At 40.9% G+C, this 18206-nt stretch overlaps 1 protein-coding gene across 2 annotated transcripts in view; it reads right to left on the bottom strand.

The window, feature by feature from the left end:
* Positions 1-448: 448 nt before the first annotated feature.
* Positions 449-18206, bottom strand: part of LOC144930129 (uncharacterized) — a 208657-nt gene continuing 190899 nt past the window's right edge. Inside the window, exon 5 of one of the 2 annotated variants that reach the window (XM_078851192.1) lies at positions 449-5238. In XM_078851192.1, the coding sequence (XP_078707318.1) occupies positions 5214-5238 (25 nt within the window). In that variant the 3' untranslated portion in view covers positions 449-5213. The other variant, XM_078851191.1, reaches the window with a different exon arrangement.

Below are 18206 nucleotides of genomic sequence, written 5' to 3' on the forward strand. Positions count from 1 at the left end.
CAAAAAAACTTCAAAAACAGACTCCAAGGAGAGACTGCTGAATTGGAATTAATTTGCAAACTGGATACAATTAACTTAGGCTTGAATAAGGACCAGGAGTGGATGGGTCATTACACAAAGTAAAACTATTTCCCCATGTTTATTTCCCCCGCTACTGTTCCTCACACGTTCTTGTCAACTGCTGGAAAGGGCCCACCTTGATTATCAGTATAAAAAGGGTTTTTTTTCTCTCCGGTTGGTAATAACTCACCTTACCTGATCTCTCTCGTTACAGTGTGTATGCTAACACTCCATTGTTTCATATTCTCTGTGTATATAAAATCTCCCTACTGTTTTTTCCACTGCATTCATCCGATGAAGTGAGCTGTAGCTCACAAAAGCTTATGCTCAAATAAATCTGTTAGTCTCTAAGGTGCCACAAGTACTCCTTTTCTTTTTGCGGATACAGACTAACACGGCTGCTACTCTGAAACCTGTCATGATAAACCATGTTAAACATTTCTCGACTAATACAATCTCCTTGCCTCTCATGTCCTGCCTGTAAATTTACAAAACAGTTATCAGTTAAGGAGTCTGAGAAATGTTTAGGAACCAGCAAAACCTTGTTTCCAAGAAACAGCCCTACATTACGGGCCCAGGTTTTCCCCTAATCAAACTTCCAATTTACCTGTTATGTAAACACAGCATATATGGATTTCAGGACTGCAAAAGAGTCTCAGAACATTTAACCCAAAAGGCCTGATTGTAAAAGCTGCTAATTATTCAAAATATTATTCAAACTGACATCAAAAGGAGCAGCAGGTACGCAGCACAAATGAAAATTGGTTTCCAATGTGTACAATTTTCTCTGTGCGTTTCTGGAACAATTCATTACTGACATCAAGGTTCAATCTCAGCATTCCGAAAGCATCTAAAGCTGATTGAGCTTTTATTCTTGTTTGTGGTGTCAGCTGAAATGCAGCTTCATAACCCTCTTTCCCCCCAGTGGTCACATACAGAATGTAACAATTTTAGCTGTTACGTCTGGGTTTTGAATATAAAATGGGGAGGGTTTATTTGGGTGTGAAATGGAGATACAGGATTTTAGACCATGTTTACTGCTTCTCTTTGGACCCCATGGTCCCCAACCTATGAATAATTAACACTGGCGACTGGAAAGTCGGAGAGTTTGCCATTGCTCTTTCAACTGGGGATATGTGGCGTCTGCACATCCAATTGTGAAAGAAGTAGCTGGTTTGGCACACAACCTACGGATCTCAGAGGACTTGTCTGAGGCATGGGTCACTGGTGCAGCTGACCCGTGCCTGTTCATTGGCTCCCATCCCCATATAACCTAGTAGAAGTATCGCTGTGTAAGCAGACTGTAGCATTTGGCACTAACAAGAGTCCTTTTGAGAGATAAGCTGACTTGGATTTACTCTGGGCCATGTTTTCTGAAGCCTAATCAGGAAAGTAGAGACCCTAAAAAAAAAGGCATATTTGTTACAGCAGGTTCTAGGTAGTAAAAAATTGATTTAGCTGTCCTCAAAACAGAGTCCTTAACAAATGGATTATGTGTTACTGAAAACCCATTTACATTCTGAAGGGGAAAAAAAGATGATTTGCGCTGAGATCCAAATTCAAACATTACAACCACAACTATGATTGCAAGAAATAACATTCCATACTTCCATAACTCTGTTGAAGCATTAGCTAGTTAAGCCCTGCAACACTCTTGGGGACTAAGTATTACTCTTTCAGTTTTATAACTGGGGAAAAATGAGACAGAGAATGGTGAAGTAGTATAACAAGGCCAAACAACAAGTCATTGCAAGACCCAGGAAGGGGTACTGAAGCAGTAAAGGTGCCATGGGCTTCCTGGTCCCCTCACCTTGTATCACTATCTATCTAGGTTCTCATAGCACACATATTGTCACAATATCTGACCACTTTGCTGTCAAATGCACTCTCTGGTGAGCTGAAGGAGCCGTGCTGATGGTTTCTGGAGGGCACTGTAATTAGCACCGCTTGGCTGGACAGAGGGTCACTGAGACAAGTGTTGTTAGAGTGGGAATGGCAAATGCAGGGTACTGGAGATCCTGGAAGATTCCCTGAAAAAACAGTGGCAGTTCCTTTCTAATGCTTCCTAAGGCTCAACAGTAAAACAATTCTTCACAACAGCACTCAATACAGAGATAAAACGGCCATGCTGTTACTTCACTTGTACCTTACCCATCTCTTAATTACTGCACCAATAAAATTCTCACTGACACCTCCACTCCCATAAATATTCTGAGGTCTCCTATTAGGGACTGGGCACAAACCAATGACCATTTAAAAATTTGATTCCCCTTTATTTTAAAAAACTTACTTAAACAAAAAGCTATTGACATGTAAAGTTTGGTGTGTCTCATTTTTAGAAACTGTGCTGGAAGTGGGATCATCCTCCAAGTTTTAAAATGAGAACAGACTCCAGTGCTAAAACAATACCCATGTCATTGAACACTCAAGAACCGCACCCACTGGGCAGTGGATTGGATTGCATCCACTAGTGCCTTTACTCCGTAAACTCAAAGCATGGACTCTTAATTGTTTGGCACCTCTCCATTACCTATCGTGCTATCACTAACACTGCTAAATAAACAGCCATCCTAATTTTTCTGCCAGAGATAGTTAAAGATGACCTGCAAAGAAAAAAAATACCCTTGTGCACCGTTTTCGTGTGGTTTTGAGGGTGGGTAAGAAAGGCCTGCAAGGTTTTTTCCTCCGCCATAGGAAAAAAAGGTTTGTATATTTTCTTCATTTTTTATTCTTAGAAATTCAGGGCATGACTACTTTGGCAGACTCTATGACTGCAGAACTAGTAAAATGATACCTTTCAGTCTGTTGTGATGTTAAACAAGTAAGAGAGCAGGAGAGATTTTATTCTGATGTTAAATAGATGTTAATAAAAACAAATATATTGAAAGTCCAATGGCTGCCAAACACTTTGGAGAAAGGATCTCTTCATTAAAAGATTCCAACACTCCCATCTCTTCTATGAGCTGTGTGATAACTCACAAGGTAGGCAAAGAAAAAAAATTAGAAATATGCCTTTTAACCCCCCCCCCCCGCAAAACACCTTTCAGTTGTTCTTCAGTACTCAACAGAGAAGCAAAGAAAGGGCACAAGCCCAATTTTTAAAAGTCATATGCTTCCCCTCTCACTACGCACACAGGGTCAAACGCAAGGAACACCAGACCTATTCAAACGATCTACTTTCTATTTGGAAACAAAATCCATACAGAGGCTATGCTCTTCTGATTCTCAAGAATAACCAACTATTTACCTTTCAGTTTGTAGCAATTTGTGGACAGGTTTCCCCTCCGTGCAATATGCTCTCCTTTGGCACACTCAGGATATTTACACAAGGTTGGCACCTGGAATTTTCATAAGGGATTATTCAAATGAATGCCTGTAGCTTTCACTCTAACTTTCTCCACCATAAAAGCAGAAAAAACCACATTCCCGCCCTATATTTCCACCTGATCTCTTCCTTTATTCCCAAATCAGGAAGCCTGCCAGTGCCTCTTTGATATTCTGTATCTCAGAACATAGGGTGAGGCACATCCTATGATAATCGCACTTTTTTTTCTTGGAGATCAGAATACATAGATCCATCAAACATATATATATATCCTCAGCTCAGACATTCTTACCTCTTTGGGTTAGGTCAATCTGTGACGTCCAAATCACAGAATGACCATTGAACAGCTTGGTTATTCTGGTTTGTTATTTTGGTTTTGAAGGCAATGGGGCGCCAGCTGTACCACAGGAGAACAGGACTGTCAGACACATAGATGAACACCATTTATTGGGGAAGAGTCAACATGGTTTTTGTAAAGGGAAATCAGGCCTCGCATATTTACTAGAATTCTTTGAGGGAGTCAACAAGCATGTGGACAAGGGGGATCCAGTCGATATAGTGTATTTAGATTTTCAGAAAGCCTTCGACAAGATCCCTCACTAAAGGCTCTTAAGCAAAGTAAGCTGTCATGAGATAAGGGGAAAGTTCCTCTCATGGATCAGTAACTGGTTAAAAGTTAGGAAACAAAGGGTAGGAATAAATGGTCAGTTTTCAGAATGGAGAGAGGTAAATAGTGGTGTCCCCCAGGGGTCTGTTCTGGGACCTGTACTGTTCAATGCACTAATAAATGATCTGGAAAAAAGGGTAAACAGTGAGGTGGCAAAATTTGCAGATGATACAAAACTACTCAAGACAGTTAAATCAAAAGCAGACTGCAAAAATTACAAAGGGACCTCACAAGACTGGGTGATTGGGCAACAAAATGGCAGATGAAATTCAGTATCGATAAATGCAAAGTAATGCACATTGGAAAACATAATCCCAACACTACATATAAAACGATGGGCTCTAAATAAGCTGTTACAACTCAAGAAAGAGATCTTGGGAGTCATTGTCGATAATTCTCTGAAAACATCCACTGAACGTGCAGCGGCAGCCAAAAAAGCTAACAGAATGTTGGGAATCATTAGGACAGGGATAGATAATAGGCCAGAAAATATCATATTGCCTCTATATAAATCCATGGTATGTGAATACTGTGTGCAGATGTGGTCGCCCCATCTCAAAAAAGATATATTGGAACTGGAAAAGGTACAGACAAAGGCAACAAAAACGATTAGGGGTATGGAACAGCTTCCATATGAGAAGAGATTATTAATAAGACTGGGACTATTCATCTTGGAAAAAAGAGATGACTAAGGGGAGATATGATAGCGGTCTATAAAATCATGACTGGTGTGGAGAAAGTAAATAAGGAAGTGCTCTCATAACACAAGAACTAGGGGTCACCAAATGAAATTAATATGCAGCAGTTTTAAAACAAACTAAAGGAAGTATTTCTTCAAGCAGTGCACAGTCAACCTCTGTAAATCTTTGACAGAGGATGTTGTGAATGCCAAGTCTATAACAGGGTTCAAAAAAGAACTAGATAAGTTCATGGAGGATAGGTCCATCAATGGCTATTAGCCAGGATGGGCAGGGATGGTGTCCCTAGCCTCTGTTTGCCAGAAGCTGGGAATGGGCGAAAGGGGGATGGGTCACTTAATGATTACCTGTTCTATTCATTCCCTCTGAAGCACCTGGCATTGACCACTGTTGGAAGACAGGATACTGGGCTAGATGGATCTTTGGTCTGACCCAGTATGGCAATTCTTAAGTTCTTATCACATCAAGGGTCCATCAAATCTGTAATCCTGTAATAAACAGAGGGAGGTGGAAAATACCCTTCTGTTCAATGCTGTACATGGGAGAAAGATTCCTTCTTATCCCCTAGACCAAGTAGAGGAAGTCTTGAAGCACAAGATTTCATTACCCCATCTCAACATGCATATAACCATAAATGCTATTGGTTATTGTTATCCAGTATTTTAATATCTGGCTAGAGTATCTGACTAATGCTGCTGCACAAAATAAATCATATTAATAAAAACAGACTCCCTAATACAATAATGCTCACTGATGCTAACACCCACCATGCAAGTTTTAGATCTGATCAAATTAGTATAACGTGATGTTCCACACAGTAAATACAATGAGATTAGAGATGGGCGAGATGATTGTTGAATACTGAGTAAAATACCCTCTCTTGCAGAATATTTTCTCCTTTACTCAGACACTTTAGGTGGGTTAATTTCAGGGTTTTCGCTAGTCGCCAAATATGGCCCTACCTATCACAACAGAAAATACATTTGAAATGAATGCTACATAATCAAAGTCAGCATGTCATGGTCTGAGCATGGAATCCAGGAAATCTTGAGTTCTAACCCCAAATCAGCCACTGATTTACTCTGCAGCATTTACCACACATATCTGTGCCTATTAAAGCTGCTGGAAACCTTTTCACTGACTTTAGTGAGAGAAAGATTTGGCCTTTATTGTCTCTGTATCTGAGTTTCGTTACCTGTAAAATGAGGATACTAACTTACTTTCCAGGGCATTTTGTGAAGTTTGGTTAATATAACACACTGAAAATATAAAAGTGTTACAGAGTAATGTAATATGATATTGCAAAATGAGGATATACATTTGTATGGTGAGCCTTTAGGGAGAGTTGGAGTAGGCAGCAGAGAATTTATAATGCTGAAAGCTATGGCGAACAGCTGAGATTTATTACATTTAGAAATGAAATTTCACATTTTTGCAGATTGCTAAAGGCCTGATTCAATTCCCACCAAAGTTAATGGGAACTGGACTGTGTCCTCATTAAGGTAACACTGTGAGCTCAATTTGAAGAACGGGCTGTCGAAAGAGGCAACTCTGCACATAAAATGGACAGTTCTGACCGAAGTGCTCACTGACATGAGCAAGTGAATGATTTATCGGCACAATTCAGGCCAAGTCGTTTGAAAATTTGGCCCAGCCACACTTACTAAAAAAATAAAGATTAACTGTCAAGTTTTTCACTTCTAGGTAACTTAAATATAGCACGTATATAGGTTTGCAAATAAAGGCGTGAATCTGCAATAGGTAACAAGTGCACAGCTATTAACAGACTGTGGCACTATAGTGTTAGACAGTCAGCATTTGCAGGTTCCTTTAATCACATACCTATCAGATGGTGGATGGCATACAGTAATTTTTTCACTACACTACATCTCAGTAGCAGTTCTGACAATTTCAGCTGGTGCTTCCTCTCGGAGGAAAAATAGTGAAGAATTCACATCCAGTGAAAAAGGAAAACAAACAGCACGGTGATAGTACTAGCAGAATAAACTGAGTTCAACTTTTATGTGAAAATTAAATAAGCTTTGCTAAACATTAACAGAGGCTGAAAAGTATCTCCTCTGCTGGCACAAAATATATATATATATATATCCGGGGCTTCAAAAGTTCACATTGTCAGATAGCGAACAGTTTTGTTGACTGCATGACTCAGCAAACATTGCTACATTGAACGATGACAACGTATTGAGTGTTAAATACAATGAGATCAGAAGCCCGCAGAGTTCAATCAGGTGACTTGTCAGCTGGCGTAAACAGAGTTTATTATATAAGAGTTCTAGAGAATGTTTTTAATAAAAAGGAAGATATTGGGTTTTTTGATATTCCAGTGCATTCTGAGTGAAAGGGCCTCACAAGAAGAGCCTGCCGCAGCATGCCATGGGCAGTTGGAAAGCTTGTGACATTGTCTCTTTCTCCCTTGCCCCTCCCTTCTGGATGTGTGTTTTGGTAGAGAGAAAACAGGGAGATTCTTCAGAGCCCTAGACTCTCCCTCCTCTTTACCCCACACTATTTTCCCCTTTCACTCTTCACAAACCTGACAGGCCTAGGCCTAGGCCTAGGCCTAGCAGACTATCACTTTGATTCCTGGAGCCTGTGCAACTTGTCAGAAAGGTTCTAGCCTTGGGCAGAGATGGTACCTGCAGCACAATGCACTCTCTCCCTGAAGGGCTCTCCTAGCCCATTCCAGCCCGAGGGAAATGGAGCATGTGTGTTAAACTAGGGGTCCTCCACATGGTGGAGAGCAGTCTGCTAGGCCAGGCCTAGTATCAAGCACTCAATACATATTTGTCTCTCTCCATTATTGGTAACAACTTGGAAATAAACCCTTCCCTAATTTATCTTTTTACACGTGGACTATGGAGTCTTGCACCTCTGTAGTAGGTTGCTGGTTTCAATCCAGCCCCAGTAACTACCTTCTGGAGTTTCTCAGGTACTGTGTGAGATGGAATAATACAACGACAATTTATTTTACACGTAAATTTCCTCGGAGCATTGCATAGCCCTAAAACCAACACAATAATATAAATGTCAAGTTTTTTTACTAAACCAAGTTACTTTAGAGATGTTTGTCCCTCTTCACTCAGTCTCGTTTTTCTACCCACCCTTCAGCATTATTTGTCTTTACCCAGGAAAAGTTATAGTTTAAATCTGAAATATTTATTAGGGCATGAATTTTTTACAGCAAAAAGAAAAAGGGACAAACAGACAGATGACTTATGACTTGGAAACTTTTTAAGACATGGCTTCGCAAATGATGTTCTTCCCTCATATGGCAACTGGGTGCTGACCATGGCCAAATCGTAACAGGCCAACTTCTGCTCTCAGTTGAAACCAGTGGAACTGCACAAGTGTAAGTGACAGCAATACTTGGCTTGTATTATATGCCTGGCCTTGCATCAGTTACTCATGTGAGCAGGTTTAACTGTATCTAAGGCAGATTTGCAAATGTTCTTACAATTAACAGCAACATCAGATCCAAAATGTTTTAGTGACACAATAAACAAATGGGACACATTGAACTAGCAGTATGAACTATGGCTGTTGATAGCACATTATGGGATAGAAATGTACAGTTCAGCATGTGAGACCTGCAGGGAAGAAGATCACCCTGGTCTACAACACTTCCTACCAGCCAGGGTACATTACACCAAAGGTGTAGGTAAAGGAGGCGGTGAGGGGTTGGGAGATATACTTATCAAGAATAAAGGATCATAGGATGTCTGGCAACTAGTGTACAGTTTGGGATCTTAATTGCAGTATGCTATATACACTGCACTGCCTCGGCTTCTCCTGTACTGAAAGCCTCATCGTAACCGTCACTTTCTTTCTATTTGAATTACACCTCTTATTCCAAAGATCTCTAAGCACCTCACAAACATTAACTACCTCTTCTGAGGTAGATATTTAATACAGTTAATTTACATATTTAATTATATAATTATACATAAATAATAATAAAATACTTTGCACATATATAGCACAGTCCAGCTGAGGATCTCAAAGCACTTTACAGACATTAATGAATCAAGCCTCCCAGCCCATGTGTGGGGTAAGTAAATATTTGCCCCAGAGAGGATAAGGTGCTCATTTTCAGAGGTGCTAATAACTTGCAGTTATTTCAATTACAACACTAGGTGCCCAGCCACACCTTAACTATACTGCCCAATGAACCAAAAGTGAGACAGTAGCACAGACAGAAATAAAACTCATAAGTTCTGATACCCAGTTCACCGCACTGACCACGACATGCACTGCTTCCTTTTTCTAGTGTCTCCCTCTTAGTTTTTTAGATCCAGCATAATCAGTGATGCTGTTCACATCACTCCTACCGTCAAAATACCTTTATCAATCCATGGCAGGTCCAGTTCAAACTCCTCGCTTTATATTCAACACTTTTTATAGTGTATGTAGCAAGAATGCCGTATTTTTGTCTCAGGCATTGGGTCCTACATCCAAGGGCAAAGATCCAACATAAAGACATAAGCTAACATTAGTGCTTTTGAAAGCAGAAATTCAAAACCACATCAGCACCATAAATTTACGGGATGAGGGTGAATTCCAAACTCAAGGGGCACAAGTGGCACAGCTGTGCACCTCTCAGACATAAGTTTAAAAGCCAGAAGCTTTGCAGCGTTACCCTTGGATTTCCCTGAAAAACTGATAACTTCCTGGACTGAAGCTGAGAAAGAAAAAAAAAAGAATGATTTTAACAATGCCAAAGGTAATTTCTGTAATTTACATGGTAGAGGGAAAAAGGATTCAGGCTATACAGCATGGAAATAGAACAAAGTTTTAGTAGGGTAAATTCAGGACATATTGTACACAGCAATAACACCCTTAGAGTGCCTTGTTAATTTCAGTTTTTAATGATTATATCAAACTTTTGAAGTGTATTATGCTGGACACATTTTTCCCATCCTCTCCTGGGTGATCTGCACTGCAGGCAAAAGAAACCCAATAACTAATACCAGCATGGTAGTACAGTAGAACAGTAGAGTTACAAACTGACCAGTCAACCACACAGCTCATTTGGAATCAGAAGTATACAGTTAGGCAGCAGCAAAGACAAAAGAAAAAAAAGAAAAGAAAAGAAAAGCAAATACAGTACAGTACTGTGTTAAACATAAATTACTAAAAAATAAAGGTTTCAGAGCAGCAGCCATGTTAGTCTGTATCCGCAAAAAGAAAAGGAGGACTTGTGGCACCTTAGAGACTAACCAATTTATTTGAGCATGAGCTTTCGTGGGCTACAGCTCACTTCATCGCACGTAAAAAATCCATTACAATCTTCATACCACACAGACTATGCTGACAACTTGTGCCACACTCTCTCAAGGAATGCATCCGATGAAGTGAGCTGTAGCTCACGAAAGCTTATGCTCAAATAAATTGGTTAGTCTCTAAGGTGCCACAAGTCCTCTTTTTAAAAAAAAAATAAAGGGAAAGTTTAAAAAAAAGATTTGACAAGGCCAGGAGACTTTCTGTGCTTGTTTCATTTAAATTAAGATGGTTGAAAGCAGCATCTTTCTTCTGCATAATAAAGTTCCAAAGCTGTTTTAAGCCAATGTTCAGTGGTAAACTTTTGAAAGAACAACCATAACGATTTGTTCAGAGTTACGAACGTTTCAGAGTTGCGAACAACTTCCATTCCTGAGGTGTTCGTAACTGTGAGGTTCTACTGTAATAATGTTTGGGATTTGGGTATGAAATGCACCTAGTTTGTGTTTGTGTATTACAGAAGCCCTCTGTTTACATTCCACGGTAAAGCTCCAACACGTAACGGCAGCATATCTGTTTTCCAGTCCCAAAAAACTTGCAACAGGCTTCCAGCATAGAGGGAAGTTGTGTGTATGCTGCACAGAGGTGGACATAGTGTACCAGATGTGAATTACAGGTGCAAAGGATACATTGTTGCAAACTTCTAAAAGAACCTGCACGCTCAAGCAGCAGTGGAAAGTTTAAAATGCGGGTCATGCAGCTCAGGGTAGGTTTAAAGATGTGCGAACCAGCTGAATAAAAAAAACATTGCCCTTCCTCCCCCAACAAATCTTTACACCAAAATTGAACTGAATCTTTCTGACCCCTTCTCTCTCTCTTGCCTTGGAGTCCCCCCCGTCTCTCACCCACCCTGTGGCATAAGCTCCCCAAATGCTTTATCTTGTTTTATCTTTCGTGGGTTGGAGCCTTGTCCTCAGATCCTACCTCTTCAGGAAATGTCTGGCTCACCCACTCTCTCATATCATTTTTGAGGGAAACAGGGAGAAGGGATTTGGTAGAAGGTGCTGGCCCAATCATTTCCCCTGAAATCCAAGATGCCGAAAAGGGCTGTCATGGGAGCAGTGGAGGTACGGGGGGGGGGGGGCGTATTTAAAACAGATCCTGACTCTTGCACAAGTCAGACTTTGTCCCTTCCTAGTCACCAGGGACTCCTGAGTAATGGCCTTTGGGTAATTCATTGTTTTTTAGGAAACTACTTTTTCTTGCCAGTTTTTAAGCCCAGTGGAATATTCTAGATCCGCAGTGACAGGGCATGAGTAATCGTTCCCTCATTAAACTACTAAGAGAGTCATAAAACAAAACAAATTGTTCACCTCCCCAGTGTTTTTCCTTTTTGCTTTCCCTTTCCAAGCCCTGTAGTGCTCACAAACATCCAAAGTATCCAAGTGACGTAACCTTTAGTCAGTGCCCTAAAGGAAACAACATGTCCTTCACATGTTGCTCAATTCTCTGATATGCTCTTGCAGTCATTAAAACAACAAGGAGTCTGGAGGCACCTTAAAGACTAACAGATTTATTTGGGCATAAGCTTTCCAGAGTAAAAAAACACTTTTTCAGATGCATTTTGTTGTTCTTGTGGATACAGACTAACACGGCTACCCCCTGATTCTTGCAGTCATTGATTTTGATAGAGGGTGGTTTGAGTTGTTTTTTTAATCGAGAGCCAGATCTTCCTGAGTGAAATGTGTGCATTCAAAATCAGACGTGAAGAGCTCACCTGGGCTGTGGACTGTGCTGTGCTGGCTGCTGTCCTGCAATTCTAGGTATACCTGTGGTCTTCATGCAGAATACTTTACAAAGCCACCAGCCTGAGCAGCTGGGTGCACTGGGGAGATCTGTGGAGATGTGTAGGACAAGAAAGAATCTGCCCTCTACCCACGGGCAGTGCTCTGTGGATACCACTGCACCCTCAGTACAGCAATACCCTCTGCTGCTAAAGCATGCCCCTCTGTAGGAAACAACGTCCAGAGGATCCGTCCTGCCCACAAGTTTCCTGGAGGCTGGGGCACAGCTTTGTTCCTCTTCTTTGTGTAAGTTCCCAGCATCCTCCCTCACCACCTGCACAGTGGAACTGTGTGGTTCCATTTTTGTCAGGGTCCTCTGTGCCTTTACAGTGGGATAGGTAGCTTTCCCCTCTTGATATCTGGGAATCAAGATTTTTTTGAACCATGAAAGTATCTCTTTGAAAAGCCACATTTTCAACAGCAGCCTCTAAGAATGCAGGCACAAGTCTCAGCCCTGAGTTTTTGCCCACAAGAAAGCAGTTTGTTCTCACAGTGCTGTTTTTTTGTAAGCACAAGAACCCAGACACCTGGCACTGTACCCACAATTTCAGAGACCAAGCTGAGGTCCCTTTGAAAATTTGGTTCTCTTTCTTCTGAGCCAACCTCCAGAGGGCAGATGTATCCTGTGCGGTGACTCAGATCTTTGGAGAATGGAGAAGATACAAACAAATAGGAGAACCATTTCCAAAGTCCAGAGACTTTAGAGAGAGAGAGAAAAAGAAAATAACATTAAAAACCATGGACTGTGGGATGTTAAAGCTTGGTAATACTTACACTGAGCACTTTATATCCTGAAAGCCCTGCACAAACATTAATTAATCCTCACAACAATCCCTTCAGGTAAATGCATTATCCCCATTTTACAGATGGCAAGAGCAGTTTCTGTGATTTTCCCAATGCCACTGAGAGAGTTTGTGTCAGAGTTTTGTTAAGAAGCAGGAGTTCAGAGTCCTGCACCTGAGTTTGGACTATTAGATTGAACTCAGGGATCAGATCCTTAGCTTGTATAAACTGGCATTAAAGGAAATGGAGCTATGTCAATTTACACCACTGATGGTCCGGCTCTCACAGTTCATCCTGAAAATTGTGACTTATTTTAGGGAAATTGTTGCTCCTTTTGCCTAAATAAAGGTTGGAAAGCAGCAAAGAGAAAACCATCTCGGGTTGCACTGGCATTTAAACGGCAAAGATTTGAACTCTCCCTTGTAATAAGCACCAAAAAGCAAATGAGTGAGGTAAACTTGGGAGTTCCAGACCACAGCTCACAAAATGTTTTGCAACGTGGTGAGAAGGCCCATTAAACCTACCAAACTCATTGACCTCACAGGTTTCTCCAGGCCAATTCCAGAAAACAAAACAGCTGCATTTTTAGTTCCCTGGTAAAAGGAATTATTGATACACTGTTCAGTCCAGCTCTGGTTTGGGAGCTTTGAAGAGACAAGTCCAGACACTTGAGATGTGCAAAAAGACAGCAGAAAGTAAAGTGATTAAAATCAACAGGAGTTTGCCTGATTAAAGACTAAGTACCTCATTCCGGCACTATATTCTTGTCATCAAAAGTTCAAATAACTTCAGTTGTGAGCCTACTTTACTGCACCATCCTTAAGAAAGACCACAGCTGTGCTAATGAAAATAATGGTGTAACAATTAATGGTCTTACTGTGTAGCTGATACAATGACAACACTGTGCCTTGGATGCGGTGAAGTGCTCGAAAAGACTGAAACTGTTTAGTTTAGAGAGGTGAGACAAATAAGAGGGAACAGGATAAAGGTATACAAAATAATTAACAGAAAAGAGATAATAAGCCCGGCACTCCTATTCATCCTCTTAAGGCAAGAGCAAGAGGATATTCAATGAAATTAGAATTATTATTATTATTTAACGTTTATATTATGATAGAGTTTAGAGGCCAACCATCTCAGGGAGGCATTGTGTCATGTCCTGCACAAATATATAGAAAATGACAGCCTCTGCCCTCAAGAACTTACAATCTAGAGAGGAAATGCACTCTAAAATATTTTTATACAGTGCATAATTAAGCTGTGGAACTGAATGTTACAAGAGCCCATTGAGGCCAAGACCTTTATAGCAGAAGTTCTTAACCAGGGGTCCGGGGCCCCCTAGGGGGCCTTGAGCAGGTTTCAGGGGGGCCTCCAAGCTGGGCCAGCATTAGACTTGCTAGGACCCAGGGCAGAATGCTGAAGCCCCACCGCATGGGGCTGAAGCCCAGGTCCCTGAGCCTTGTCAGCCGGGGCTGAAGCTGAAGCCTGAGCAATGTGGCTTTTTGGGAACCCCTGCGGCATGGGGCCCCAGGCAATTGCCCGGCTTGCTACCCCATAATGCCGGCCCTGGCTTTTACATGCAGAAAACTAGTTATTGAGGCACAAGTGGGCTGTGGAGTTATTATACCATGTTGGGGGGGCCTCAGAAAGAAAAAGGTTGAGAACCCCGGCTTTATTGGATTCAAAAATAAGGACTGGGCATTTATATGGATAATGATAATGTCCACATTAATTACACTGGATAGGGTGAAAGAAGTAGAAACTCTCATGCTTCGGGCTTAAGTCAACTGCTAACTGCCTATAGTTAGGAAGACATTTTCCCTATAGGAAAGTTATTTAATAATTATCCATCACAGGGATTCTAAAACCTGGGAAGGATCTGGTACTGGCCAATGTTGGAGGCAGGATATCCAACGAGATGGGGATCACTGGTTTGAGCCAATGTTATAAGTCTTGCATTCCTAGCAGATCATGCAGTTAGGTTTTTTTTTTAAATAACTGATCTACTGAAACAACAGAGTTGGAGAGCATTTCCAAAGCAGCTTTATCCAAGTTAGATCAGCTGATGGATCCTTGTTTAAAATACAGACTGAATGATAGGATCCTGAGACTGACAAATTTTAGAATGAGGTCACCTCCGCTTCCATTCAGAAATGCAATCAGCAAGTATACTTAACTCGTTTATTAAAAACTCCTTTCAAAAAGGGACACTGTACATTTATAATCTCTACAGGAACCTAATGAAAAGTGTCACACTGACTTTGTTGATTTTTTTCCAACACAGAGGTGATAGAGAGGCTAGCAGAAAACTGGCAAATTAAAAACAAAAGCTGAATTTTCTTAGGCGTTACAATATCTTTGATTCAAAGCTCATCCTTTCCCCCTATTCCCTGAAGCAATGACATTTTAATACCCTAGAGCAGTGGTGGGCAACCTGCAGCCTGTCAGGGTTATCTGCTGGCGGGCCGCAAGATAGTTTGTTTACATTGATCGTCTGCAGGCACAGCCACCCGCAGCTCCCAGTGGCTGCGGTTCGCCATTCCTGGCCAATGGGAGTTGCGGGAAGCATCAGGGTACCATCAGGGTAATTCAGGTACCATCAGGGTAATTCATCAGGGTAATCCATTGGCGGGCTGAGTGCATGCTGGTGGCTGCCCATCACTGCCCTAGAGCAATGGCAAAAATCATCTAAAATTCTATTTTATAATAAATTATGCTTGGTGGTTAATAAATTTGTTTTCTAAAATAGCAACAATTATGGGAAGTATGGATAATGGGTCATATTAATCCTGGCATAATCCAATTGACCATTGGTCCAATTAGTTCCTTCTGGACAAACTGCCAATTCTGCAAAAATATTAGGTGTGGCTACACTCCAATATTTCAGTAAAAATTTAGTGACATGATAATCATCATAGGGATCTGCGTGAAACTGTAGTGTTCCCTTATAATAATGCTTTTATTTTTTAAAGTTATTTATAATTTGTTTAATCGGATTTATCATAGGGGATAACACAGTGGTCTAAACTTAGAACATAAGAATGGCCATACTGGATCAGACCAGTGGTCCATCTAGCCTAGTGTCCTGTCTTCCGACAACGGCCAATGCCAGATGCTTCAAAGGAAATTAACAGAACAAGGCAATTATCAAGTGATCCATCCTCTGTCATCCAGTCCCAGCATCTGGCAGTCAGAGGCTTAGGGACACCCTGCTTCAGCAGTCTTCATGCAGTCAAGACTCCTGCTGAAGCCAATGGAAGTTTTTGTCTGTATAAGGACAGCAAGAGCAGGTCCCAGGTTTGGAATACTCAGACTTCCTGGAATCAGTCTAGAATCCCAGCATTTTTTAACTCAGCCAGTCATCCCTCTGAAGAAAATAAAAGAAGTTACATGGAGGTTATATGAAGGTCTGGTTTCTGTGTGGACAATAAAGGCCTCACTGCGCTTTCCATAAAAAGGTTTGCTCTAAGTCCTTGCCCACTGGAACATAGAAATTGCCATACTGTATTTACTGGCAAAACTTTACGTATGGGTTAGGCCTTAAGAGGCTGGCTTATGCCCTGAAATTTGAGGGTCTGAATCACTCCCAAATCTTGTTTGCTTTTTAAAATATTTACTATTATACCTCCAAAGTTTCCCTACTGCTGTGCAGTATTTTGTGTGCCTGTTCTCTGCATGGCTGCTGCTCTCACTTCAGAGGTGGCTGAATTTTCATAGTGGCTGTCTGATTCTCACCATAAAGCTGGTGTAACTTCACTGAATTCAGTGGAGTTACAGTAATGTAAAACTGATATAAAAAAGTAGAGAATTAGGCCCAAAATGTGCATGAAGCATTTTTGAGATCCTTAAGGGATGAAAGGTGCTATTACCTTCTCAGCACGGTAAGTATCTGTTTGTCACCTATACTGAATCTGGAAATGTTACTTAAGCCTGGAGATTTTCTTCTTCTGTAACGTAAGGTGAAGGATTTGCTCATGACCAGGACGATACACAAGTATGGCATGCCAGGAAAGACGGGCACTGCACAAAGGGGAAGTGGAAATCACAGGGTTAAGAGACAAGCATCCAGAAATAGATTCCAAAGTCATGAAGCAGGCTACATGACTCAGCACAGGAAGACCACCTGCCCACTGATGACATATCAAAACTGATAACAGTCAGGAAGGCAGCTGGGCATTCTGGATGGATAAAAAGGTGCCAGGCAGCAGCTGAGAACAGCAGGGGAGAAGGCGTGAGGGAATGAAACAGAAGCCCTTAAACCACAGAGGTCCATTTTGTTAAATTTATTTAAATACTAATTTTGTGAAGTGCTGAGCTCCTCCAACTCCCTTTGGGACGAAATGGAGTTGGAAGGCTCAGTACCACATAGAATTAGGCCCTTGTACAGTAAGTTAAGTATTTATTTTTACTTTAATATATTTTTACAGCTGGGTTGATTTTATTTATTTAACAGGGAGGTCACATGGCTTGTTGTAATACAGTGAGTGGGTCAGAGTATCCTGCTTCCGTTCCAGTAGATCACAAGGTATCCTTAAGAATGGGAGCCATTAAACAACTCATATTACCAATTCTCATTTCCACCAGTCCCCAAAACGCTCTAGTGTTTGTCTGTATAACAGAAGTTGGGTAAATAAGTTGAGAGCAGTATTTTATCTTTTGGACAAAGTCCCAATTTTAGTTGAACCAGTTCTCGGATAGGAGCATGTGCAGTGACACGCAGCTTGTAAATTCAGTTGCTACACTGATCTTACAAGATATACACCCATGTATCAAAAGCAAAATCAAGCCCTTAAAAGTTATATACTGAAGTATCAGTTAGATTGGGACAAAAGAATAGTAAATTGGAGACTTACTGGAAACATGGGAAGAATTTTACGGAGCTCTTCTAATACCGATATTGGATCAGATCCTCAGTTGGTTGAAGTCAATGGAGGAATGCCGATAGACACCACCTAAGCGTATGGATCATAGGGTTCTGGGAACTTTTAATTTATTATTGTTTCTAAAGCAGTTTGAGAGGGAACCTGTTCTGGTGCTTCAGAGCACAAGGCTGGGATTCTACTCTTAGCTCTGCTACCGACTTTCTGTGTGACCTTGGATAACTCATTTGGCGCCAGAATATCTAAAGAGCTCAACTCTCAGACACATGAATGACAAGATTTTCAGAAGCGTTCAGCAGCCGTCATTGCAAACAAGGATTGAGCACAGTGGATGCTGCTGCTGCTAAAAGCACTTTTGAAAATCTGGCCATTAAAGTATGAGAAGGGACAATGTGCAGTTCCTTGTTTCAATATCCCTAATTCAACTTTGTTCAGCGAACAAGTATAAAGATGTGATTTTTCCCTAATATTATACTTATTAATCACTTACATTGTGACAGACCCTAAAAGGCTCAATAATTCAGGACCCTGTTGTTCTATGCACTGTAAACATAACGAACGACAATCCTTGCCTTAAGAAGTTTATTATTCACGTTTCTTTTTTTCAGGGTTCATTTTTTCAAGGTTTATTTTTAGCAATTTTTGAGTTTTATGTAGATATCCAAAAATCAAGGGTTTCTGGGCTTTCCATGTGTATATTGTAAAAAGTAATGG

Source organism: Lepidochelys kempii, chromosome 1 (assembly GCF_965140285.1).
Source record: "Lepidochelys kempii isolate rLepKem1 chromosome 1, rLepKem1.hap1, whole genome shotgun sequence".
NCBI lineage: Eukaryota > Metazoa > Chordata > Testudines > Cheloniidae > Lepidochelys > Lepidochelys kempii.